At 35.9% G+C, this 27,258-nt stretch overlaps 1 protein-coding gene across 5 annotated transcripts in view; it reads right to left on the bottom strand.

Annotated features, from left to right (window-relative positions):
* SNX14 (sorting nexin 14) overlaps positions 1–27,258 on the bottom strand; it is a 110,145-nt gene that overhangs the window by 11,946 nt on the left and 70,941 nt on the right. For all 5 annotated transcript variants that reach the window (XM_037842077.1, XM_037842079.1, XM_037842078.1 and 2 more), the window contains 6 exons: positions 14,007–14,208; positions 11,888–11,971; positions 9,643–9,743; positions 7,746–7,857; positions 1,732–1,772; positions 1,431–1,550 (listed from right to left, as the gene is read on the bottom strand). In XM_037842077.1, coding sequence (XP_037698005.1) covers positions 1,431–1,550; positions 1,732–1,772; positions 7,746–7,857; positions 9,643–9,743; positions 11,888–11,971; positions 14,007–14,208 — 660 coding nt within the window. The remainder of the gene's footprint in view (positions 1–1,430; positions 1,551–1,731; positions 1,773–7,745; positions 7,858–9,642; positions 9,744–11,887; positions 11,972–14,006; positions 14,209–27,258) is intronic.

The raw sequence follows: 27,258 nt of genomic DNA, 5'->3' as shown, positions 1-27,258 counted from the left end.
AGTGGCCCATGGTCTCTGCCGACAGAATCTGGCAGTCCTCCAGCTGCCATCTGACATCCTTCTGTGGCATTTTGTGGATGACATCCTCTTGGCTGGTAACCAGGAAGATGGGCCCCTACACTGACCACTGACCTCCTGACCCAGCAGAGACGGGCAGTCACCCCTCACAAGATATGGGAGTCTGCCACCTCCATCAAGTTTATGGGCTACATTTGGAGCAGAGAAGGCCACCAGATCCCATAGCCAGTCAACCTTGAGCTCCTCGCTCCCCAAGCTCCCATCTTGGCCAAAGAGGCCCAACACATTGTCGGCATGTTCAGCTTCTGGAGATAGAATATCCTGCATCTACAGCACATCTGAGACCCATCTATCAAGTCACCCAGAAGACATTCACCTTTACTTGGGGCCCTCCTCAGGAGGATGCCTTAAAGGCTGCCCAGTGGGCAATCCAAGAGTCTCTTCCACTGGTCACACAGGCAAAGGACTTGCAACTTGAGGTCTCAGCGACTCCATTGCCTGCCTAATGGAGTCTGTGGACTACCTACTCAGTGTACCAACTCCCAATGGGTTTTGACGCACTGTCTCCCAGAGGCCACCAATAACTACATTTCTCTCAAAAGACAGCAGGCTGCCACATACCTAGCCCCCCCCCCCCCCCGAAATGGAGGAACTTATGGGATTTGAACCTATCCTGCCTTGGGTCCCAGAGCCCCATCTGAGCAAAATGGCACTGCCACTGAAGCATCCCTGGTTAAATGGAAATGGTATTTGCAGGACTAGGCCAAGACAGGACCATCAGGAATCTCTATGCTTCATGAATATGTCAGCCTCTGCCTCCCAGTCTGCCTGAGGAAGATCTCCAACAACTGTTTAGCATTTATAGTAATAACAAAAAAGAAAGGTTTTTTTTTTGGGGGGGGGAGGAGTGGAATACTGTCCTTTTAGCTCCCACAGCTCCCCATGCTTGGCACTACTGTGACACTCAACTGAGCTTCTTGGGGACTAGGACTATATCTTCATATCCCCACTGCCGCACTCAACAGTAGGCATACAATAAAATGCTTGTTTAATGAATGCATGAAATATTTTATAGATTAAAATTAGGTAATACCATAAAGTAAATGTAAATACATTACAGCAATCAATCCCTTAATTATTGGAAGTTGATGATTTACACCTAAGGAAACCATTTTTAAAAACCCCCCAAATACAGAAATGGTAAAGGTTTACAAATACAATATCTAAAAAAACAAATTACCACATTAAAGCAAAAAAACAAGTAATTATACAATATCTTCTCTGTACACTGTGCAACTGATTTCCATATAAAGAAAACATAAAATCCCATCCACTGCATTAACAAAGGATTCTCCCTATAATGGAAAAGTATGGCAATTTGAAACTTAATGTCTCTTTATTTTGTGCAGTACCTTCTTGTTGTTTTCTGAAGTAGGGCTGAGAATGGTCAGTTCTGGTCTACTTGGTTTAGGCTTTGGAGATTCACAAGAATTAATGAAATTTATTATGAAAGGCTCCAAATGCTGACCTTTCTGTGGAGATACAGAGATCACTGTGAGAGAAGCCAAAATCAAAATTATGATTCTTAGTAACCATATAACTCTTATTAAAATTCTTATTAAAATATAATAAAATATACTTATTAAAATACAAGTATATTAAAATATACTCATGACTATCATGCTGTAGAATACACATAAATCAGTTATTCACCTCTTTCATTAGCTTTCCAGGAACAGACTTTATAATTTTTCCTGCAATTAAAAGTAAAATGTTAATTTAATGAAGACATAAATATACTTCATAATTGCTAAAAGGAATACTTCACCGAGTAATCTATTTTCTAAATTGCCAAGCAAAATATGAAACTGCAAAAAATATTTATAAATGACTATTTCACACTTAACCAAAATTTAAAATAAATATGATATTCTGAACTATTGATACTGAGTTTGGGATTTTCTTTAAATAATCCGGTGGGGTGAGAGGTGGGGGAAGAGATGAAACAATTCAAATGTTGGTAAGTGCTGAAGTAGAGTTCATTTTATGATTTTCTCTACTTTTGTGTATATCTGAAAATTTCTATAAGACAATATTTTCAGAAGATATTGGTGAATATCTAATGATGTCTAAAGATAAGCAGAAGGGAGGCAAAAGAAAAAAAACTTACGAGTTGCTACAATATTTAAGCATTTAAACTAGCTATTGGACTAGCTTACATTCTACATTTTAGATTTAAAATTTCTATGCTAATTCTATGTTTGCCAAATTCCTTCTTGATCTTATCTTCAGGCTTCCTTATTATAAATATCCAAGATCTTGAGATTTCCTCAAGTATTTAGAAATGACTATTAAAAGTAATCAAAATTAATAGTACAACTTAAATTTTTTTAAGTCCAACATAGAAGAAAAAAACAGACATATGGTAAAAGCAGGTGACATTAATAATAAAAAACAGAAATAGGGATTGTTTTATAACATGCAAAGAAACCCCTCCCTTCCACCCACCCCACCCCCCACCCCCCAGCTATTTCTCTTTTGGTTCTCATATCTGTATAATACACTCCTCCCTCCTTAAAATGTTCACAAGTCCCTTATTACTGGATTTCATCCTGCACTTTTCTCTCTTCTACAGGCTCTTTCTGAACCAACTTTTTTACTCCCTCTAATTTCAAATAACACTCAAATCTCTAAGCCTTGCCTCTCTCCTGCCCTCTTCTGCTTTATAAAACTTCTGCAACTAGATTCTATAAACTCAAGTTCAAAACTGCTCTTAATTTATCCCCTATCCTAGAAAGTAACAACAGCATCCACCTAGTTGTTTAAATAGAAACCTGGGTCATCTCTGATCATTTTTTCTCATTTAGTCAAACCTCATCAGTAACCAAGTCTACTCAATTTTATTTCCCAAATACCATACATAATCAAATATAAAGTATCCTCAAATTTTCCCCTAATAAGAAGACTCCCCCCAACCAAATATTTTTGCTCAACTGAATGCATTAATGTTGGGGGATATAGATGAAAGTCAAATGTCTACTTGTAATATTTAATTCATTAATTTGGTTACAAATACATACTTAAAATTATGCTATATAAAATATATTTAGAAATACTGCTTTTTTCTATTATTATTTTTAACAATTTATTCAAATGTTTTCAGCTTATACTAGTTTGGTCTGTGTTTTAACTTTATATAAAAGAAATCTTGCTGTATCTATTCTTTTGTGTCTTGCTTTTTTCATTCAACATAATGTTTTTAAGATTCATCCACACTGTTGCAAGTAGCTACAGTTTAATCATTTTCATTGCTATAGATGTTCAATGTTATGAATCGACCACAATTTATAAGTCCATTCTATTGGTGATGAACATCGGTATTGTTTTCAGTTTCGGCTATGAAAAAAATTCTATGAACATTTTAAACACGAACGCAAGATTTTCCAGAGTATGTATCTCAGAGACGAACTGCTGAGTCATTCCGTTTTTCTACATAACGGCAAACTATTTTTCCAAGTGTTTTTCTAATTTATGTTCCTACTAACACTGTATAGAGTTCCTGTTGCTCCACATTTGTACCAACACTTGGCACTTGGTATTACCAAATTTTTAAAACTCTGACCAATCTGGTGTTATTTTAATACAGTTTTAATTTGAATTTTCCTGATAACTGAAATTAGACATCTTTCCATATTATTCATTGGCTACCTGGATTTTCACTTTTGTGAAATTGGTTTTCTACTATAGTCTTCTTATTGAATTGTATAAATTCTTTACATATTCTAGATCCACGTCCTTTTGTATTGGTTTTCCTATTCTGTAGTTGTCTTTTCATGCTCTTTATGGTCTCGTTTTATGAACAAGAGTTCTTAATTGTAATACAGTTAACAGTAGAGTTTTCTTTTCCTATTAAGGCCTTAAGAAATCTTTTTTGTGGCAAATATGAGAACAGTTTGTATTGTTTTTTTTTGCTTCGTTTTGTTTTGTAAACCATGTGTCCATTAGGTCACCTCAATGCAAAAATGATACTCTATTACACCTAATAATGATAATTGCCTTCTTTTCTTCAAAGCATTTTTATAAAAAGAAATACTTCAAATTGACTGAAAAATAACAAATACATTTTGCCTAGCAAGTAAAGAATAGAAAACATTAAAAATAAATCTTTCCTTACCCTAAGGTCATGAAGCTATTCTCTACATAATCTTCTAAAATCTTTAAAAGTTTCCATTTGGGATGATAATCCACCTAAATTTTTTTTTTTTGTATGAGCTGAAATGTAAAATCAATTAGCCCTGCAGCATTTCTAGAAAAGTCAGTTCCTTCTCCATTCTTCTACAGTAACACCTCTCACAAATCAAGTGTTCACAGACGTATAGTGCTGTTTGGGGAGTCTGTTCTGTTCCATGAGTCTATTAATTAATTAGTTTCATAAAACAATACATATGATAAAGAGTTCCCCAACTATGTTCTTCGTCTAAAGTGTCTTAGCTATTGATTCCTATGCAGGTTCATATAAGTTACAAATTCAGCTTGTCAAGTTACGCATGCACATACCTATATACCCACCCACCACCCACCCCTCATAATACCTGTTGTATTTTTATTGGGGCTGCATTATATCTAAAAATCAACATGGAAAAAATTTACATCTTTACAATATTGTGACTTCTAAATAATGAATATGATTTCTCTATACTTACTTGAGTCTTCTTAAATATCCCTCAACAAAATTCTATAATTTTCCTTGTAATAGTCTTGCACATACATAGTCTGCTAGGTTCATACTGTTTCTAACTGCCGCTACTATCTCCTCCAAACTGCTGCCTGGATTATATTTCTGAAACTCAAATCTTACTGGCTCCTCCTTCCTGTTCTGAGGAGCAATTTCAAATTTCTCACCATGACACACCTGGCCATAATTTACCTTTCGAGCCTCACTCCTCTACATGTTCCTTATCTCCAGATACTTCAAACATCTCCGTCATCCATAGGTACATGCCATTCCCTCCAACTGGGATGATCTCTTCATCCATCTCCTGGTGATTTCTACTAACCTTTCCAGATCTAGACAAATGATACCTTCCCAAGAAAGGCTTACTGATCCCATAAGCAGAACCACCTGTTCCTTTCTTTTAGCTGGATCTTCAAAGATGGGTAATATGTACACATTGCTAGAGTGAAGGAACATTTAAGGTGTAAGAAAACAGTATAAATAAAAGCAACAGGACAAAAGAAAGGAAGGATTAAGAGACAAATCTGGAAAAGTATATTGGTATCAAACCACATGGCTTTCAGAGGCCTCCAGATAAAGGAATAAAGATTTAATTTGGTTACAAAAAGAAAGCAACCAAAAGTTTTTAGACATGATCAAAGCCACACTGTAGGAAGATTAAGCTGGCCATGCTATGTAGGATGACCTGGTTCAGGGTGGAAAGAGACGGGACTCCAGGAGACTAGTTAGGAAACTTACTACAGTCCAAACGAAGCAATGAAAGCCTGAATTAAGGTAATGGTAAGGAGAATGATGAGTAGGAAGTGTGCTAGACACCAAAGAGGTCAACTGATAGGATTTGGGAACTAAATAGATGCTCAGTAAGAGCCTAATAGAGAAAATCCAAGGTAATGCTAAGGTTTCAAGCATTAAGATGACTGTAGTATCATTAAAACAATTAGATGTGGGTTTCAAAAAGATGTTGAAAGAGCAAGTTGTGATCCCAACTGGCTTTTGGAAATGTATACCTAAAACATTTAGAAAACATCTGCATATAGGTAAGAATGAACATAATAGATCTGTTTAGAGTGGAAAAAAAGAAAATTGAAGACAGAGCCTTGGGAAATACCTGTATTTAGATGAGTGAGGGTGAGGGTGGGGGGAGGCTTGATGGAACTGAAGGAATAGAAAGAGAAGCGAGTCAGTTAAGAGAGTAGCATACATTAATGAATGTCAGAAGAGAAGAATTTCTAAAGGAAAGAAGGCTGTAGAGGGGGTCAAGAAGGGTGAGGAGTGAGAAAATGTCCCTGCCATTGATAACAGTGAGATCACTGATGATCAGCAGCTTGGGATAAGTATTAAAGGAGCAGTTTCTTAAACTAGTCCAAAGCAGGATACATATACGCCAGGGGGCATAAGAAACAATTCACTGAAAAATTTTAGAACTACTTTTTATTTAATTGAATCCTTTTAGAATTTTGATTTTTGTTGTATGCTTATAATAGATAAAATACATTAATGGCTAGAGAAAACAATCTATCCGGGTTTTTGTTGAACTGCTGCTATTTAGACAAACTACAAATAATTCATCCAAAAGTGATAAGCTAGAATTAGATGTTCAAGTATTATAACATAAAAAACATTTTCTGAAACATTATCTTCAAAAAACACTAACTTCAATCTCTAATAGTACTAATTACAGTAAGGTGTCTTCAGTCACCCCGCTAACCTATGCTTTGACTATGAATTTTATATCTCCCATAATAAAACAACCAATATTTTTAAAAATAGAGCAAATGTAAGCTTTCTGACATCTTCAATTTCCTTTAAAATATACTAGTGGAAATAGGGCAATCTAACAGATTACAAAATGGTTTTACTAATTACAAAGTTACTTTGCAGCCAAGGATCAAGATTTCATTTACCTAAATTATTTTTCTAAATTGTTAATGAAAAACTCAAAACAAATAAAAAATACTGAGAGTCAATGGAGAAATGTTTCTACACAGACTACCACATATGTATATTCCATGCCTCAAATTTATAGTCAACAATTAAACATTAAATAAAATTCATGTACATAACAATAATAATAATAATAATAATGTCAGGAATATGGGGAAAATATATCCCTACATAAACTATGGACAATAGTAATAGTACTACTTTAATAATCTTTCAATTGTAACAAATGTAACTACTGTTAAAAAAATAGAATTACAAAAAGTGTTAACATCAACTGTAACAAAATTTCCACACCAATCCAAGTGTAGGTGTTGGAGTGGTGTATGGGAATCCTATATTTTTTGAATGATTGTTCTGTAAACCCACAAATTGTCTAATAAACATTTTTAAAAAAAAATTTATGTACAGAAGTATCACAGAATGAAATCTGCGAAGAATATCATTAAGATTAACTGAAGCTAACTAAAAAAACAGTTTATACACAGTTTACTTATCTAAATTACTACTATAAACTACTCAGGGAAAAGTGGACTTTAAGGAATATTTACAATGTTCAATCCTTTAAAATACAAAATAAGGAAGGAGATGATACAGATTAAGATGTAGGAGAAAAATGCTGAGTCTTAAATTGAGTCAAATACTAACAGATTTGGTCTTATGAGAAACATCAAAGACTACATGCATTCATATACTGTGTGCTGAACATTCATATATGCTGAAAACACCACATCCGCTTTTCTTATTTTTTAATTTATAAAACAAAGTAAAAAAGACATCAGATAACATAATTTTCTATGATGTCATATGGACATATGACTGATAGTGACAAATTAAATAATCAGAACTCATAAGCTGAACGAATTAAAGTTGTCCTCTGCCTTTGAAATCTGACTCATAGATATATTATATACATTATATTCCTAAGTATTTCCTACATTATTTTCCTAAATTAATCTAAATTTTCCTAAATTAAACCAGATAATCTAAAACTGCTGCTGCTTATCTTTTCCATTTATCCTCTTACGTGTGATCATTTAAATTGACTTACCAAGATTTACATCTGGTAGTATCTTATCAAGAAATTGTGTTTCCCCACCATTGGGAGACAGAAAATCTGCCAGAAGTTGACTATTACTCAGTTCCGGGTGTTGTAGAAGTTTCTGGAATGAATTAAAAAAAAAAAAAAAAAGGAAAAGGGGAAAAGGGGTTTAAAAATCAAAAAGCGTGATTAAAACTATATTAAAATGATTTTTTTAAAAATTAAGGAAACAATTTTAAACCAAAAGAGTTATTTTATTTTCAGAATAATAACAGAAAGGTTGAATGATACAGGGAACAGTATAGAGTAATAGGTAAGACCATAGCCTCTACATTCAGATTTGTGTGGGTCTGAACCTTGACTCTTCAATTTGCTAGGTAGGTGAGCTTACAAAAAATCCTAAGTCACCCCAAATTCAATTTCCTCATCTGAAAAAGGGAATAATAACACTACCTACTTTATATAGTGTTTTATGGAAAGCATTTAACATAGTACCTGACACACAAGAAATAAGAATAATTATTAGCTAATACTATGTCTCAGTTTCTCAACTATAAAATGAGTTTTACAATATTATACAACTTTCTTGATAATCAAAGAAATCTGCATAAAGGCTTTTACAGAAATCTAAATGTGGAAATGTGAAATAACATGGAAAATCTATCTGTTGTTCTACAACATTATTTTCTTACATGATAAACTGACTTTTTAAGCCAAAATTAGCACTCTTACCTAATAACATACAAAACTTTATGGACAGAAATTTACACAAACAAAATACCAGTAAAACAACATCTAATTTAACACCATACTACCAAAAAATATCTCTTCTAGAAAAAAGTACTTCAGTTGCATCAGTCTGTTCAAATAACGTGTTCATGGTATCAACAAAAACAGAGATTAACACTAATATATGCTGTGTTTAAATATTCTTGCAGTAATTAATAGTTATTTGATACTTCAATTTTCACACCACCAAAAAATTACATGGAAAATACTTTCTGGGTTAAAAGCATTCAACTGTTCAAATACAGGAAATAAAATTCAAACACCCCTTTACCCTGTTGAATATTTTTAATTTAAAAAGTGCATATTTTGGGCTAGGAGGAACCCAAATTTTACTAAATTAACACTTAATAAAAACTACAAATAGTTTCCAAATAAAAGGAAATAAAATTTTAAACCAATAAAAGTATCCTCTTTTTGGACTTAGGCATTTGACAAGAAAGATGATCATTAATTTTGGAAAGCCAGAAGTCTCAAATAAGTCATTTTAGGCTGATTGTATCGTTTATTGAAATAATATACCAATTACATTGTTTACATTGTACACTGTGCACAAATCAAGAAAAATGGAATTCAGTTCCAAGAGGTGAATGGTAGACAGTCAGGAAATCCCAAGAAACTAGAAAAACACATGGACTGCAAAAGGAAAAGGATTGAGGAATAAAATAGAAGAGAAGATCCCAAAGTTCAGAAAGTGCTAAAATCAAAACAAAATCAAACAAAAACATGCTAAAATCAAAATAAAATCAAACAAAAACAAGACAAACAATAACAAAAATGACCCAGTTTTCTTAGAATGCATTTACTCTTTTACACTGAGAGTTTTCCTTTCTTTTTTCTGAACTTCCCACACCAAAAGTTTTAAACTAAGCTCGATGTAAGAATTTCACCTAAGAAAATATCAGACATTTCATTGGTTATCAATTTAAAAGCAACAACAAAAAAAGGATTCCCTTGACAAAAATTAAAGATCCACATGAAAAAAAATTTTAATAAAAGAATTAAAAATTCATAGACAGGTATTTGGAAAGGAAAGTCTATCTAAGAAAGAGGAAAAGAAAAATTAGAGAATATTATGATTAGCAATGTTTTAAATTAAGTAATGCAGTTTGTGCTGTACCTGTAGATATTCCTGAAACTCTTCTCTCTTTGACTTTAAGAATTCATAATTTTTGGGGCCAATGATTCTCTTGGAAGGAAGCTGGGCATCAGGAAATGTGCCTGAAATTAGTATATATTAAAGTTATTACTATGTCCTACTACTATTTTAAAAACCTAATTTATAATTTACTATGCGAAATTCAGATTCACAATGCTGCCTTGTATGATATGATATTGTACTTTTAAAATCATCACAAAATCAGAGAGCTTTAAGCCAAAAGTCCAGACCAAAGAACTTGAGTCTACTGATGTCCAGAATATCTTTCTCTCAACGACCACTTTGTTGAGTCAGATTTATTTAGCCTGCTGGTCTAGTAAAACAGCTTTAGAAAATTATCATTATCATGAGGTTATTTTCAAATAGGTAGGATTCTATTAGAGGAGAATTTTTTTAAAGAAAGACCATCATCATGGGAAAATAGGTGGTATTTGCCAGCACTATATAAGCCTCAAATAGGGCTGACTCTAGAAATTTTAGGAACCAAAAGGAACAATATTGTTGGGAATCCAACCAACTTTGGCCAGCCCATGATTTTAAAGTATGGAAACAAATTATCCCCTCTTAGTCAGAAACCAAAGGGAAAAGTTCTTAGAGGAAGAATAAGACAAGGATGACATTGCACCGGACTGGCAGAGACAAGGACAAAACCACTTGAAAACAAGTACAAACTCAAAATCTAGGCAAAAACTATGGAATATAGTTTTACATTCTTTCTCTTCCTGTAATAATCTTTTTATCACAGGTCAACTCTTCCAGCAGACAAAGAATTAGGTAATTACATGGTTTCCTACTCTTCTCAATTCAGAACCAACCTGAATTTGGATCAAAGGAACCTCCACAAAGCTTTTCTTAAATAAAAACATTCAGAACACTCAAATCAAACTCATCAACCTACATACAAAATGGCTGGAAATACTTTATATCTCTGTAATTAAATAAACAAATAGATGAGTAAGAGAGAATGAGAGGAAGAAAAAGAAAGTGCTTTCCTCTTCCAATAGATCTGCACTCAAAAGAAACATTCAACTACAAGTTTCATTCCCATATCTAAGAGCCAAATCAGAACATTTGCATGGTGCATAGCAAACATATTTACAAAAGAAGATGATGAAAGGACAAAGCAACCCTGAAATGTCTGATTTAATTCTCTGCCACATCAAAATAAACAAAAATTAAATTGAAAAGAGAGTTTTCTACAATACTGTTAAAGAATAGTCATCTGCTACCTTTTAATTTTATTATTAAAAAAGTAATAAGTGTACATTATAAAAACTTTTAAAACATAGATAAGCAAAAATAAGAAGATAAAAACAGGACATTCCTACTATTCACTGTTCACATCATAGTATTTATCAGTTAGAGTGTACAGAAGCGATTCCCTCGGCAGAGGTCCTGGAGGATAGCGGCTGGGCAGGGGGACCCGCTCGGAGAACCCAGGGACGCTACGCCAAGTCCGGTGGTTTATGGGACAGCAAGAGAGAGGGTCTGGGGCTGAAATGAAATGAAGGCTTAGACTCTTGCAGCAGCCTTGAATCCCCGGGAACCTGGGGGATTTGAATATTAAAACTGCCCTTCCTCCTTGGCCACCCGTACACACGCCCCACATTCAGGGCGGACGGCTCCAGCAACACACCCAAACTGAGTTCTCCAACTGAAACCCACAAGAATCATTTCCCCACACACCACGGGGACAAGGTGAAGAACTGACTTGAGGGGTATAGGTGACTCACAGATGCCATCTGCTGGGTAGTTAGAAAAAGTGTACGCCACCAAACTGTGTTTCTGAAAAATTAGATAGGTTTTCTTTTTTACAACTTGAAAGAACCCTATCAAGTAAAGCAAATGCCAAGAGGACAAAAACAACAGAAAATCTTAATGCATATGATAAAACCAGACGATATGGAGAATCCAACTCCAAACACACAAATCAAGATTTCGGAAGAGACAGAGTACCTCATACAATTAATCAAATAACTACAATCGAGGAACAAAAACATGGCAAAGGATTTAAACGACATCAAGAAGACCATGGCCCAGGATATAAGCGACATAAAGAAGACCTTAGAAGAGCATAGAGTGTACAGAAGTATCATTGTTACATTACTTTGGTACAATTACTTAAAATCAAAAAATAATCTGGCACACTAGTTTTCAAGAAGGCTAATATTGAAATGTAAAGTTTTATATAAAAAAGACAACATACCATGAAATTCTGTTAGCTTTGATTCAAGTACATAGAATTCAAGGTATCTTCTATAGACAGACCAACGTTCAGGCTCATGCCCAACTGTAAATTGAATGAATATATACTGAGCAATAAAGAATTTCATAACCTGCTACTAAAAGGATGCAGTATTTAAAACACTAAGCATACAAATCTGGAAATTATTCCATAGACTTAATTTATTATTTTCTGGCATCACATTATTAACATTTTATCCCATATTTTAATTTTAAATTACTTCAAAAAGTTGACAATTATTACTTGTTTATGAATTTGTCTCAGAAATACATACACGTTTCCACAAAAGGAACACAGAGCTATAAGAAACTTTAAGAAATTATGCAAGTATGATTATTTTTAAAATCTATTACAAAAATGATATATCAAAAATTTGTAAAAGAATTTTGGCTCTCTCAAATATTAACCAAATTTTCCTGATCTAATACAGAATAGAGCAGTACAGTTCAATAGAACTTCCTATGATTATGTAAATGTTCTACGTATCTGCAATATCCTGTATAATACCCACCAGCCACATGTTGTTACTGAGTACTTGAAATGTGGCTATGCAACCAAGGAACTAAAATTTTAATTTAATTTAATTTTAACAGCCATATGAGGCTAGTGGCTTCCAAACTGAGTGACACAAATGTAAAGTAGTGGACTGCCTATGCCAATCCCAGTTCCAGGATCTACTAACTATGTGGACTTGGACAAATAACTTAACCTCACCGTGCCTTAGTTTTCTTAGATGTAGAATAGGAATATGTGTATCTATCACATTAACAGCAATCAGAGCAAGACTGAACAGCCCCTATAGCAAAATCAAGGAATACTGTGCCTCAGAACTGTTTAGAACAAGACTCTGCTTGGTACTTAGTTATGACAGAAAAAATCATAGCTAGCTTCTCTAGGTATTCTTCCTTTCCTGTTCCTATGCCTTATGTTCTTGAAATAGCTTCAACTTCTAAGACAAATCAGAAAACCGGATACTTTTAGAAAAATATATAAGGGGAATTATTAGCACTGACCTTCACACCATTACTTAGTCACTTATCTCCTAACACCATTTTCTAACATTGCCACTTTTTCTCCTTCTTTCCTTATAGACATTTCCCTTCTCCTGAGCTCAACCTTTTCTGCTCATCACTTCCAAAATATTCAAGGCTTTGACTTGTTTTTGCTTACATCAACTGCCCACCTCTTGGCAAAAGCTCAGGGTGGTGACTGTTTATCCTACTATGGATGCTCTTTACCCTCTGTTTCTATTACAACTCACTCCTGAAATAACCAAAAAAAAAAAAAAAAAAAATAGCAAAACATGAAGAAAGTTTGTTGTAAAGTTGTGCTTGATCACATTTTTATCAATTCTAACTAGCCCACGACAATGAAGGAAGATAAATGCTGTCTTAATAAAATTGGTACAATATGTAATACAGTGCTATATACATTAATGATGGCCAATAAGTATAAAGGCTAATGATGCTGGCAACAAAATCATTAAAAGGATATGCTATAAAAGAATGTTCTCATTCATGGGAAATGTATATGTGAATTATAGTGTTTGTTCAAGGATGTGTGAAGCTTGCCCTCGTATGTTCAGAAGACAGAGCAACAGATGATGGATCATAGATAGGGAGGGAGAGAGGGAAAGAAAGAAATGGCGGTGTGACAGCATGTTAAAGTTGTTGGATCAGGGTATCAGGGGAGGGGGTCAGGGTATGCTGGAGTTCTGTGTACGGGGTTTGTATTGTTTTTGCAACTGTTCCTGTAACTTTGAATTTATTTCAAAATAAAATTTAAAACAAACAAACAAAACAAAACAAAACAAAAAAAGGATATGCTAAAAATGCCTGGCTGGATTGTCAAGTAAGACACTTGCAGGCATCTGCTTAATAAGTGTTGCCTGGATTAATGAATTAATTAACTGATAATAGAGATAATCTAGGAACTTTCAAACTTTCATTCAATTTCTTCTTCTGGACACTTTATATGCAGTCATACTCAATAGTTAGAAATGGCAAAATATTTATCATACCTGATAACCAAGACAGACTCATGGGCATCTTTTTAAAAAGGTGGTCAAAAAGCTTCCTACCTGCTCTTCTATCATTTCTTTCAACATCAATACAAAACACAGGAATTCTTTCCTTTTTCTCTTTTCTTTCCAAGGAGGGATCCTCAAAAAAGTCTACATATGGAATGCTAATTTTCCATGCAGCAAGGTTTCGGGGAGTATTGGGTGTGCTAACAGCCTCCAATGGAGAATCATCTTCCATTACAACAATACCTTCTTCAATCTGAAAAAAATGTTCAGTATGAATTTAATATTTCTAGCACCTTTAGAACTACAGCATATGAGACACAACTATAAAATAATATATCCATATCTATTTTAGAACTTTAGAATTTGAAATTAGCAGGTGGTATCTCATTTCTACTTAAAAAAGATAGAAAATTAAAACTAACAAGTTACTAGCATCAACTCCTGATTTTGTTATATCACCTATATATTAAAGTACAATAGAGATTACCAGAAAAATATTAAAAAATAAAAATACAGAAAAATGTTCAAAATGTTTGTAATAATTTAAGCAATACAAATTAATATAGCTGATATTATTCACTTAGGAATATAAAATTCTATAAATGACAATAGTCACTGATGGAAACAGCACAGATAATTTAGATCTGTGACATTCTGCTGGTTACAAGGAATAATGGTACAATACTTCTGGAAAGCATTTTGGCCTTAGGTATATATAAAGAGTGATAAACAGTTTTGAACAAGTAATTCCATTTCTGAAAATTAATTCTAATGAATTACTAAATAATTAATAATTTTATTATTTATTCCAAATAAATAAAAAACTGAAAAATGCACAAATAAAAATATGCTAACTGCAGTATGATATAAATTAAACAACCTGTCTAATGGTTGTTTTAGAAAAGAAATTCTAAAACAAAATTTGATGGCTACTGTCAGATGATTTTTATTATGGAGATACACACACAAAAAATACATAATAAATATATTTTTAAGCAGAATAAAATAAATTTGCATAATGACTACACTTACTTAAATGATACAGAATTGGAGCAAAAAAAGTCTTAAGAAATTAAAAGTTTTTCTAATCTCTTCTAAAATTTTAATAACATAAATGTTTAAAATAATAAATATTTTTAAAAATACATTACTGGAAGAGCAGCTACATAAAAAAGGAAAACTACATGTTGTAGAAATAGACACTTTAAAGAAAGAAAAAACTATCTCTAATTCATTAAATTGTAAAAGAATCTTTGAATCTGGCACATTATGATACCTGGTCTAGACATCTCTGATTCAAGTTCAAAGGGACAAAACATTACAGATTAAACACAATCATCTTGAACATACTTTTTTTTAAGGCATGTAAGTCAAAGGTTGACCACTTAACGGGAATTCTGACTAGCCTAGTCAGAGCAAACCAGTAGAGGAAAGTAGCTTATTTCCAGCATTCTGACATTCTACATTCACTCTCAGTTGTACTTTCCTCCTATACCTGGTTCCCATCTCTCTCCTAAGTGAATCTCTGTTCCCCCATCCTCCCACCCAGAAAAAGTTCTTGGTAATTATCCTTTTTTCTTTTCTTGTACTCAATTGACTTACAATAATCCCTAATAAAACTGTTAGTGATTTCAGGAGGACTTCCTAAAGCACTGTTGAAAAGAAAAAAAGTCTTCAAGGCCAAAAAATGAGCTCTGAAAATAGATGACAGGTGGTGGGCTTTGCCTTTTGTGGAGTAAGGTTACCTCCTTATAAAGCTGGAAGAAGCACATGTGTGGGCAAGAACCACTCCACCTCTTGGAGCCTGAGGTACAAGATAGCATTTTCCATGGTTATTACAACTGTATTTTAGTTAATGGACCTGGCTTCTGAGGAAAGAAAGTAAAATGGATCATCAAATTATCATTTATTTAACAAACTGCCTAAGAGTCAAAAAACAAAAAATAGGACATTCTTAAATAAAAGAAGTCCTACAAAATGAAATGGGAAAACAAAATTCTTAACAATACAAAAATACCAATGAAATACAAAGTCAAAGTTTTATAATTTACTACTGTTACTATGTAAATGGTATTTGCAATATCTGCAAAGTCTAATGAAAATTCTCCAGGGCAATATTTCTCTAAGAATTTTCTGGGCTTCCTTTAATGCCATTTGAAAATAATTGTGACAAAGGAAAAGGAAAAATGTGCTTTTGTGTTTTCAAATAGACGCTTCCTCCACAAAGGGGACGGGGAATAAGGGAAATAGGAGATAAAAGGGGAAATGTCCCTTTATTTCTTTGTGAAATACTAACGTTATCATCTTTTCCTATACGGAGACAACTGCTGACTTACCAATGGGCATATTATGTTCCAGAATTTTACTTGTAAATCAGTTCTGAACTTGGATAGAAATGCATTTTCAGATAGACCCAATGTTATATACTGAGCTTAGGTTTCCAGGCCAGGACACAAATCCTGATTTAATCCATAATTTACATTCAGTATAGTTATGCATTGATGGTATTATAATACTGTATGGTGCCAATTGTGCTTATTATGTGATAGGCACTGCTCTGAGTGCTTAACATATAAAACTTACTTAATCCTCACAACATCCCTATATAAAGTTATACTATTATTCCCATTTCACAGGTGAGGAAACTAATTCACAGTAAATGTAAGCAGCTTGCCCAAAGTCACACAGCAAGTAAATTGTAAATCTGGAACCCAGGAAGCTGTGCTCTAGAATCTGTGCTCTTGGCCACTAGGCTCTGCTACCAAATGATTATATAAAGGTTTCTAAAGAATGTGTGTTCCAGGTCCCAATTTTGGATCACAAACCACTTTAGCCCTGGCAATGACACTGGCAACTTCCCTTTTCTCTAAATATCCTAAACAAGGTAAAGAGAATTCCCCAAAGTCCAACAGCTTAGAATTAGCACAGTGCCCTCTAAATCATAAGTGGCACCATTTGCCTCTTCTTTTGAGAATATTACAGATTAGTTTGCCTGCTTTTCCTACTCTCTATTATTATTATCTTTCCTTCCAAAAAATAATTTCCTTCTTCCTTGGGCCAGGACAAATCAAAACAAACTCTTTCCATTTTTTAGATGGCCTCCTATTCCTAAAGCTAAAGTACAGCTTGTAGTTCCAGTAATGAAAAGAACAAAGAATAAAAATCACATTTTCCTCATACAAAGTATGTTTTGAAAAGTTTACAATAACATGGATAAATGCCTTCATCATAACAAAAAGTAAAGAGAAAGCAAGATAGCAAACTGTATAAATAATATAATCTATGTGGGTGGGAAGGGAAAGGTATTTCTTTTATCTTCATTTTATTGAGATATATTCACATACCACACAGTCATACAAAACAAATCATACATTCGATTGTTCACAGTACCATTACATAGTTGTACATTCATCACCTAAATCAATCCCTGACACCTTCATTAGCACACACACAAAAATAACAAGAATAATAATTAGAGTGAAAAAGAGCAATTGAAGTAAAAAAGAACACTGGGTACCTTTGTCTGTTTGCTTGTTTCCTTCCCCTATTTTTCTACTCATCCATCCATAAACTAGACAAAGTGGAGTGTGGTCCTTATGGCTTTCCCAATCCCATTGTCACCCTTCATAAGCTACATTTTTATACAATTGTCTTCGAGATTCATGGGTTCTAGGTTGGAGTTTCATAGTTTCAGGTATCCACCACCAGCTACCCCAATTCTTTAGAACCTAAAAAGGGTTGTCTAAAGTGTGCATAAGAGTGCCCACCAGGAGGAGGGGCAAGATGGCGGACTGGTGAGCTGTATGTTTTAGTTACTCCTCCAGGAAAGTAGGTAGAAAGCCAGGAACTGCGTGGACTGGACACCACAGAGCAATCTGACTTTGGGCATACTTCATACAACACTCATGAAAACGTGGAACTGCTGAGATCAGCAAAATCTGTAAGTTTTTGTGGCCAGGGGACCCGCACCCCTCCCTGACAGGCTCAGTCCCGTGGGAGGAGGGGCTGTCAGCTCCGGGAAGGAGAAGGGAGAACTGCAGTGGCAGCCCTTATCAGAAACTCATTCTACTGATCCAGACTCCAACCATAGACAGACTGAGACCAGACACCAGAGAATCTGAGAGCAGCCAGCCCAGCAGAGAGGAGACAGGCATAGAAAAAAAAACAACACGAAAAACTCCAAAATAAAAGTGGAGGATTTTTGGAGCTCTGGTGAACATAGAAAGGGGAAGGGCAGAGCTCAGGCCCTGAGGCTCATATGCAAATCCCGAAGAAAAGCTGATCTCTCTGCCCTGTGGACCTTTCCTTAATGGCCCTAATTGCTTTGTCTCTTAGCATTTCAATAACCCATTAGATCTCTGAGGAGGGCCCTTTTTTTTAATCCTTTTTTCTTTTTCTAAAACAATTACTCTAAGAAGCCCAATACAGAAAGCTTCAAAGACTTGCAATTTGGGCAAGTCAAGTCAAGAGCAGAACTAAGAGAGCTCTGAGACAAAAGGCAATAATCCAGTGGCTGAGAAAATTCACTAAACACCACAACTTCCCAAGAAAAGGGGGGTGTCCGCTCACAGCCATCATCCTGGTGGACAGGAAACACTCCTGCCCATCGCAAGCCCCATAGCCCAGAGCTGCCCCAGACAACCCAGTGTGACGGAAGTGCTTCAAATAACAGGCACACACAACAAAACTGGGCGTGGACATTAGCCTTCCCTGCAACCTCAGCTGAATGTCCCAGAGTTGGGAAGGTGGAGCAGTGTGAATTAATAAAGCCCCATTCAGCCATCATTTCAGCAGACTGGGAGCCTCCCTACACAGTCCAGCAGCCCAGAACTGCCCTGGGGGTACGGCACTCACCTGTGACATAGCACAGTCATCCCTCAACAGAGGACCCGGGGTGCACAGCCTGGAAGAGGGGCCCACTTGCAAGTCTCAGGAGCCATACGCCAATACCAAGGACTTGTGGGTCAGTGGCAGAGACAAACTGTGGCAGGACTGAACTGAAGGATTAGACTATTGCAGCAGCTTTAAAACTCTAGGATCACCAGGGAGATTTGATTGTTAGAGCCACCCCCCCTCCCTAACTGCCCAGAAACACACCCCATATACAGGGCGGGCAACACCAACTACACACGCAAGCTTGGTACACCAATTGGACCCCACAAGACTCACTCCCCCACTCACCAAAAAGGCTAAGCAGGGGAGAACTGGCTTGTGGAGAACAGGTGGCTCGTGGACGCCACCTGCTGGTTAGTTAGAGAAAGTGTACTCCACGAAGTTGTAGATCTGATAAATTAGAGATAAGGACTTCAATTGGTCTACAAATCCTAAAAGAACCCTATCAAGTTCAGCAAATGCCAAGAGGCCAAAAACAACAGAAAATTATAAAGCATATGAAAAAACCAGACGATATGGATAACCCAAGCCCAAGCACCCAAATCAAAAGATCAGAAGAGACACAGCACCTAGAGCAGCTACTCAAAGAACTAAAGATGAACAATGAGACCATAGTACGGGAGATAAAGGAAATCAACAAGACCCTAGAAGAGCATAAAGAAGACATTGCAAGACTAAATAAAAAAATGGATGATCTTATGGAAATTAAAGAAACTGTTGACCAAATTAAAAAGATTCTGGACACTCATAGTACAAGACTAGAGGAAGTTGAACAATGAATCAGTGACCTGGAAGATGACAGAATGGAAAATGAAAGCATAAAAGAAAGAATGGGGAAAAAAATTGAAAAAATCGAAACGGACCTCAGGGATATAATAGATAATATGAAACGTCCGAATATAAGACTCATTGGTGTTCCAGAAGGAGAAGAAAAGGGTAAAGGTCTAGGAAGAGTATTCGAAGAAATTGTTGGGGAAAACTTCCCAAATCTTCTAAACAACATAAATACACAAATCATAAATGCTCAGCGAACTCCAAATAGAATAAATCCAAATAAACCCACTCCGAGACATATTCTGATCACACTGTCAAACACAGAAGAGAAAGAGCAAGTTCTGAAAGCAGCAAGAGAAAAGCAATTCACCACATACAAAGGAAACAGCATAAGACTAAGTAGTGACTACTCAGCAGCCACCATGGAGGCAAGAAGGCAGTGGCAAGATATATTTAAAATTCTGAGTGAGAAAAATTTCCAGCCAAGGATACTTTATCCAGCAAAGCTCTCCTTCAAATTTGAGGGAGAGCTTAAATTTTTCACAGACAAACAAATGCTGAGAGAATGTGCTAACAAGAGACCTGCCCTACTGGAGATACTAAAGGGAGCCCTACAGACAGAGAAACAAAGAAAGGACAGAGAGACTTGGAGAAAGGTTCAGTACTAAAGAGATTCGGTATGGGTAAAATAAAGGATATTAACACAGAGAGGGGAAAAATATGACAAACATAAACCAAAGGATAAGATAGCTGATTCAAGAAATGCCTTCACAGTTATAACGCTGAATGTAAATGGATTAAACTCCCCAATTAAAAGATATAGATTCACAGAATGGATCAAAAAAAATGAACCATCAATATGTTGCATTCAAGACACTCATCTTAGACACAGGGACACAAAGAAACTGAAAGTGAAAGGATGGAAAACAATATTTCATGCAAGCTACAGCCAAAAGAAAGCAGGTGTAGCAATATTAATCTCAGATAAAATAGACTTCAAATGCAGGGACGTTCTGAGAGACAAAGAAGGCCACTACATACTAATAAAAGGGGCAATTCAACAAGAAGAAATAACAATCATAAATGTCTATGCACCCAATCAAGGTGCCACAAAATACATGAGAGAAACACTGGAAAAACTAAAGGAAGCAATTGATGTTTCCACAATAATTGTGGGAGACTTCAACACATCACTCTCTCCTATAGATAGATCAACCAGACAGAAGACCAATAAGGAAACTGAAAACCTAAACAATCTGATAAATGAATTACATTTAACAGACATATACAGGACATTACATCCCAAATCACCAGGATACACATACTTTTCTAGTGCTCACGGAACTTTCTCCAGAATAGATCATATGCTGGGACATAAAAAAAGCCTCAATAAATTTAAAAAGACTGAAATTATTCAAAGCACATTCTCTGACCACAATGGAATACAATTAGAAGTCAATAACCATCAGAGACTTAGAAAATTCACAAATACCTGGAGGTTAAACAACACACTCCTAAACAATCAGTGGGTTAAAGAAGAAATAGCAAGAGAAATTGCTAAATATATACAGACAAATGAAAATGAGAACACAACATACCAAAACCTATGGGATGCAGCAAAAGCAGTGCTGAGGGGGAAATTTATAGCACTAAACGCATATATTAAAAAGGAAGAAAGAGCCAAAATGAAAGAACTAATGGATCAACTGAAGAAGCTAGAAAATGAACAGCAAACCAATCCTAAACCAAGTAGAAGAAAAGAAATAACAAGGATTAAAGCAGAAATAAATGACATAGAGAACAAAGAAACAATAGAGAGGATAAATATCACCAAAAGTTGGTTCTTTGAGAAGATCAACAAGATTGACAAGCCCCTAGCTAGACTGACAAAATCAAAAAGAGAGAAGACCCATATAAACAAAATAATGAATGAAAAAGGTGACATAACTGCAGATCCTGAAGAAATTAAAAAAATTATAACAGGATATTATGAACAAATGTATGGCAACAAACTGGATAATGTAGAAGAAATGGACAATTTCCTGGAAACATATGAACAACCTAGACTGACCAGAGAAGAAATAGAAGACCTCAACCAACCCATCACAAGCAAAGAGATCCAATCAGTCATCAAAAATCTTCCCACAAATAAATGCCCAGGGCCAGATGGCTTCACAGGGGAATTCTACCAAACTTTCCAGAAAGAACTGACACCAATCTTACTCAAACTCTTTCAAAACATTGAAGAAACTGGAACACTACCTAACTCATTTTATGAAGCTAACATCAATCTAATACCAAAACCAGGCAAAGATGCTACAAAAAAGGAAAACTACCGGCCAATCTCCCTAATGAATATAGATGCAAAAATCCTCAACAAAATACTTGCAAATCGAATCCAAAGACACATTAAAAAAATCATACACCATGACCAAGTGGGGTTCATTTCAGGCTTGCAAGGATGGTGCAACATAAGAAAATCAATCAATGTATTACAACACATTAACAAGTCAAAAGGGAAAAATCAATTGATCATCTCAATAGATGCTGAAAAAGCATTTGACAAAATCCAACATCCATTTTTGATAAAAACACTTCAAAAGGTAGGAATTGAAGGAAACTTCCTCAACATGATAAAGAGCATATATGAAAAACCCACAGCCAGCATAGTACTCAATGGTGAGAGACTGAAAGCCTTCCCTCTAAGATCAGGAACAAGACAAGGATGCCCGCTGTCACCACTGTTATTCAACATTGTGCTGGAAGTGCTAGCCAGGGCAATCCGGCAAGACAAAGAAATAAAAGGCATCCAAATTGGAAAAGAAGAAGTAAAACTCTCATTGTTTGCAAATGATATGATCTTATATCTAGAAAACCCTGAGAAATCGACGATACAGCTACTAGAGCTAATAAACAAATTTAGCAAAGTAGCAGGATACAAGATTAATGCACATAAGTCAGTAATGTTTCTATATGCTAGAAATGAACAAACTGAAGAGACACTCAAGAAAAAGATACCATTTTCAATAGCAACTAAAAAAATCAAGTACCTAGGAATAAACTTAACCAAAGATGTAAAAGACCTATACAAAGAAAACTACATAACTCTGCTAAAAGAAATAGAAGGGGACCTTAAAAGATGGAAAAATATTCCATGTTCATGGATAGGAAGGCTAAATGTCATTAAGATGTCAATTCTACCCAAACTCATCTACAGATTCAATGCAATCCCAATCAAAATTCCAACAATCTACTTTGCAGACTTGGAAAAGCTAGTTATCAAATTTATTTGGAAAGGGAAGATGCCTCGAATTGCTAAAGACACTCTAAAAAAGAAAAACGAAGTGGGAGGACTTACACTCCCTGACTTTGAAGCTTATTATAAAGCCACAGTTGCCAAAACAGCATGGTACTGGCAGAAAGACAGACATATAGATCAATGGAATCGAATTGAGAATTCGGAGATAGACCCTCAGATCTATGGCCGACTGATCTTTGATAAGGCCCTCAAAGTCACTGAACTGAGTCATAATGGTCTTTTCAACAAATGGGGCTGGGAGAGTTGGATATCCATATCCAAAAGAATGAAAGAGGACCCCTACCTCACCCCCTACACAAAAATTAACTCAAAATGGACCAAAGAACTCAATATAAAAGAAAGTACCATAAAACTCCTAGAAGATAATGTAGGAAAACATCTTCAAGACCTTGTATTAGGCGGCCACTTCCTAGACTTTACACCCAAAGCACAAACAACAAAAGAAAAAATAGATAAATGGGAACTCCTCAAGCTTAGAAGTTTCTGCACCTCAAAGGAATTTCTCAAAAAGGTAAAGAGGCAGCCAACTCAATGGGAAAAAATTTTTGGAAACCATGTATCTGACAAAAGACTGATATCTTGCATATATAAAGAAATCCTACAACTCAATGACAATAGTACAGACAGCCCAATTATAAAATGGGCAAAAGATATGAAAAGACAGTTCTCTGAAGAGGAAATACAAATGGCCAAGAAACACATGAAAAAATGTTCAGCTTCACTAGCTATTAGAGAGATGCAAATTAAGACCACAATGAGATACCATCTAACACCGATTAGAATGGCTGCCATTTAACAAACAGGAAACTACAAATGCTGGAGGGGCTGTGGAGAAATTGGAACTCTTATTCATTGTTGGTGGGACTGTATAATGGTTCAGCCACTCTGGAAGTCAGTCTGGCAGTTCCTTAGAAAACTAGAAATAGAGTTACCATTCGATCCAGCGATTGCACTTCTCGGTATATACCCGGAAGATCGGAAAGCAGTGACACGAACAGATACCTGCACGCCAATGTTCATAGCAGCATTATTCACAATTGCCAAGAGATGGAAACAACCCAAATGTCCTTCAACAGATGATTGGATAAAGAAAATGTGGTATATACACATGATGGAATACTACGCGGCAGTAAGAAGCAACGATCTTGTGAAACATATGACAACATGGATGAACCTTGAAGACATAATGCTGAGCGAAATAAGCCAGGCACAAAAAGAGAAATATTATATGCTACCACTAATGTGAACTTTGAAAAATGTAAAACAAATGGTTTATAATGTAGAATGTAGGGGAACTAGCAATAGAGAGCAATTAAGGAAGGGGGAACAATAATCCAAGAAGAACAGATAAGCTATTTAACGTTCTGGGGATGCCCAGGAATGACTATGGTCTGTTAATTTCTGATGGATATAGTAGGAACAAGTTCACAGAAATGTTGCTATATTAGGTAACTTTCTTGGGGTAAAGTAGGAACATGTTGGAAGTTAAGCAGTTATCTTAGGTTAGTTGTCTTTTTCTTATTCCCTTGTTATGGTCTCTTTGAAATGTTCTTTTATTGTATGTTTGTTTTCTTTTTAACTTTTTTTTCATACAGTTGATTTAAAAAAGAAGAGAAAGTTAAAAAAAAAAACAAAAACAAGGAAAAAAAGATGTAGTGCCCCCTTGAGGAGCCTGTGGAGAATGCAGGGGTATTGGCCTACCCCACCTCGATGGTTGCTAACATGACTACAGACATAGGGGACTGGTGGTTTGATGGGTTGAGCCCTCTACCTTAGGTTTTACCCTTGGGAGGACGGTTGCTGCAAAGGAGAGGCTAGGCCTCCCTATAATTGTGCCTAAGAGCCTCCTCCCAAGTGCCTCTTTGTTGCTCAGATGTGGCCCTCTCTCTCTAGCTAAGCCAACTTGAAAGGTGAAATCACTGCCCTCCCCCCTACGTGGGATCAGACACCCAGGGAAGTGAATCTCCCTGGTAACATGGAATATGACTCCTGGGGAGGAATGTGGACCTGGCATCGTGGGACAGAGAACATCTTCTTGACCAAAAAGGGGATGTGAAAGGAAATGAAATAAGCTTCAGTAGCAGAGAGATTCCAAAAGGAGCCGAGAGGTCACTCTGGTGGGCACTCTTACGCACACTTTAGACAACCCTTTTTACGTTCTAATGAATTGGGGTAGCTGGTGGTAGATACCTGAAACTATCAAACTACAACCCAGAACCCATGAATCTCAAAGACAGTTGTATAAAAATGTAGCTTATGAGGGGTGACAATGGGATTGGGAAAGCCATAAGGACCACACTCCACTTTGTCTAGTTTATGGATGGATGAGTAGAAAAATAGGGGAAGGAAACAAACAGACAAAGGTACCCAGTGTTCTTTTTTACTTCAATTGCTCTTTTTCACTCTAATTATTATTCTTGTTATTTTTGTGTGTGTGCTAATGACGGTGTCAGGGATTGATTTAGGTGATGAATGTACAACTATGTAATGGTACTGTGAACAATTGAAAATACGATTTGTTTTGTATGACTGCGTGGTATGTGAATATATCTCAATAAAATGAAGATTTAAAAAAAAAAAAAAAAAAAAAAGAGTGCCCACCAGAGTGACCTCTCGGCTCCTTTTGGAATCTCTCTGTCACTCAAGCTTATTTCATTTCCTTTCACATCCCCCTTTTGGTCAAGAAGATGTTCTCCATCCCACGATGCCAGGTCTACATTCCTCCCCGGGAGTCATATTCCACGTTGCCAGGGAGATTCACTCCCCTGGGTGTCTGATCCCACGTACGGGGGGAGGGCAGTGATTTCACCTTTCAAGTTGGCTTAGCCAGAGAGAGAGGGCCACATCTGAGCAACAAACAGGCATTCGGGAGGAGGCTCTTAGGCACAATTATAGGGAGGCCTAGCCTCTCCTTTGCAGCAACCGTCTTCCCAAGGGTAAAACCTATGGTAGAGGGCTCAACCCATCAAACCACCAGTCCCCTATGTCTGTGGTCATGTTAGCAACCATCGAGGTGGGGTAGGCCAATACCCCTGCATTCTCCACAGGCTCCTCAAGGGGGCACTACATCTTTTTTTCCTTGTTTTTCTTTTTTTTTAACTTTCTCTTCTTTTTTAAATCAACTGTATGAAAAAAAAATTGAAAAAAAAAAAAAAGCATACAATAAAAGAACATTTCAAAGAGACCATAACAAGGGAATAAGAAAAAGACAACTAACCTAAGATAACTGCTTAACTTTCAACCTGTTCCTACTTTACCCCAAGAAAGTTACCTAGTATAGCAACATGTCTGTGAACTTGTTCCTACTACATCCATCAGAAATTAACAGACCATAGTTATTCCTGGGCATCCCCAGAACGTTAAATAGCTTATCTGTTCTTCTTGGATTATTGTTCCCCCTTCCTTAACTGCTCTCTATTGCTAGTTCCCCTACAATCTACATTATAAACCATTTGTTTTACATTTTTCAAAGTTCACATTAGTGGTAGCATATAATATTTCTCTTTTTGTGCCTGGCTTATTTTGCTCAGCATTATGTCTTCAAGGTTCATCCATGTTGTCATATGTTTCACCAGATCGTTCCTTCTTACTGCCGCGTAGTATTCCATCGTGTGTATATACCACATTTTCTTTATCCACTCATCTGTTGAAGGACATTTGGGTTGTTTCCATCTCTTGGCAATTGTGAATAATGCTGCTATGAACATTGGCGTGCAGATATCTGGTCGTGTCACTGCTTTCCGACCTTCCGGGTATATACCGAGAAGTGCAATCGCTGGATCGAATGGTAACTCTATATCTAGTTTTCTAAGGAACTGCCAGACTGACTTCCAGAGTGGCTGAACCATTATACAGTCCCACCAACAATGAATAAGAGTTCCAATTTCTCCACAGCCCCTCCAGCATTTGTAGTTTCCTGTTTGTTTAATGGCAGCCATTCTAATTGGTGTGAGATGGTATCTCATTGTGGTCTTAGTTTGCATCTCTCTAATAGCTAGTGAAGCTGAACATGTTTTCATGTGTTTCTTGGCCATTTGTATTTCCTCTTCAGAGAACTGTCTTTTCATATCTTTTGCCCATTTTATAATTGGGCTGTCTGTACTATTGTCATTGAGTTGTAGGATTTCTTTATATATGCAAGATATCAGTCTTTTGTCAGATACATGGTTTCCAAAAATTTTTTCCCATTGAGTTGGCTGCCTCTTTACCTTTTTGAGAAATTCCTTTGAGGTGCAGAAACTTCTAAGCTTGAGGAGTTCCCATTTATCTATTTTTTCTTTTGTTGCTTGTGCTTTGGGTGTAAAGTCTAGGAAGTGG

Source organism: Choloepus didactylus, chromosome 7 (genome assembly GCF_015220235.1).
Source record: "Choloepus didactylus isolate mChoDid1 chromosome 7, mChoDid1.pri, whole genome shotgun sequence".
NCBI lineage: Eukaryota > Metazoa > Chordata > Mammalia > Pilosa > Megalonychidae > Choloepus > Choloepus didactylus.
This window is presented reverse-complemented; position numbering and strand designations above follow the sequence as displayed.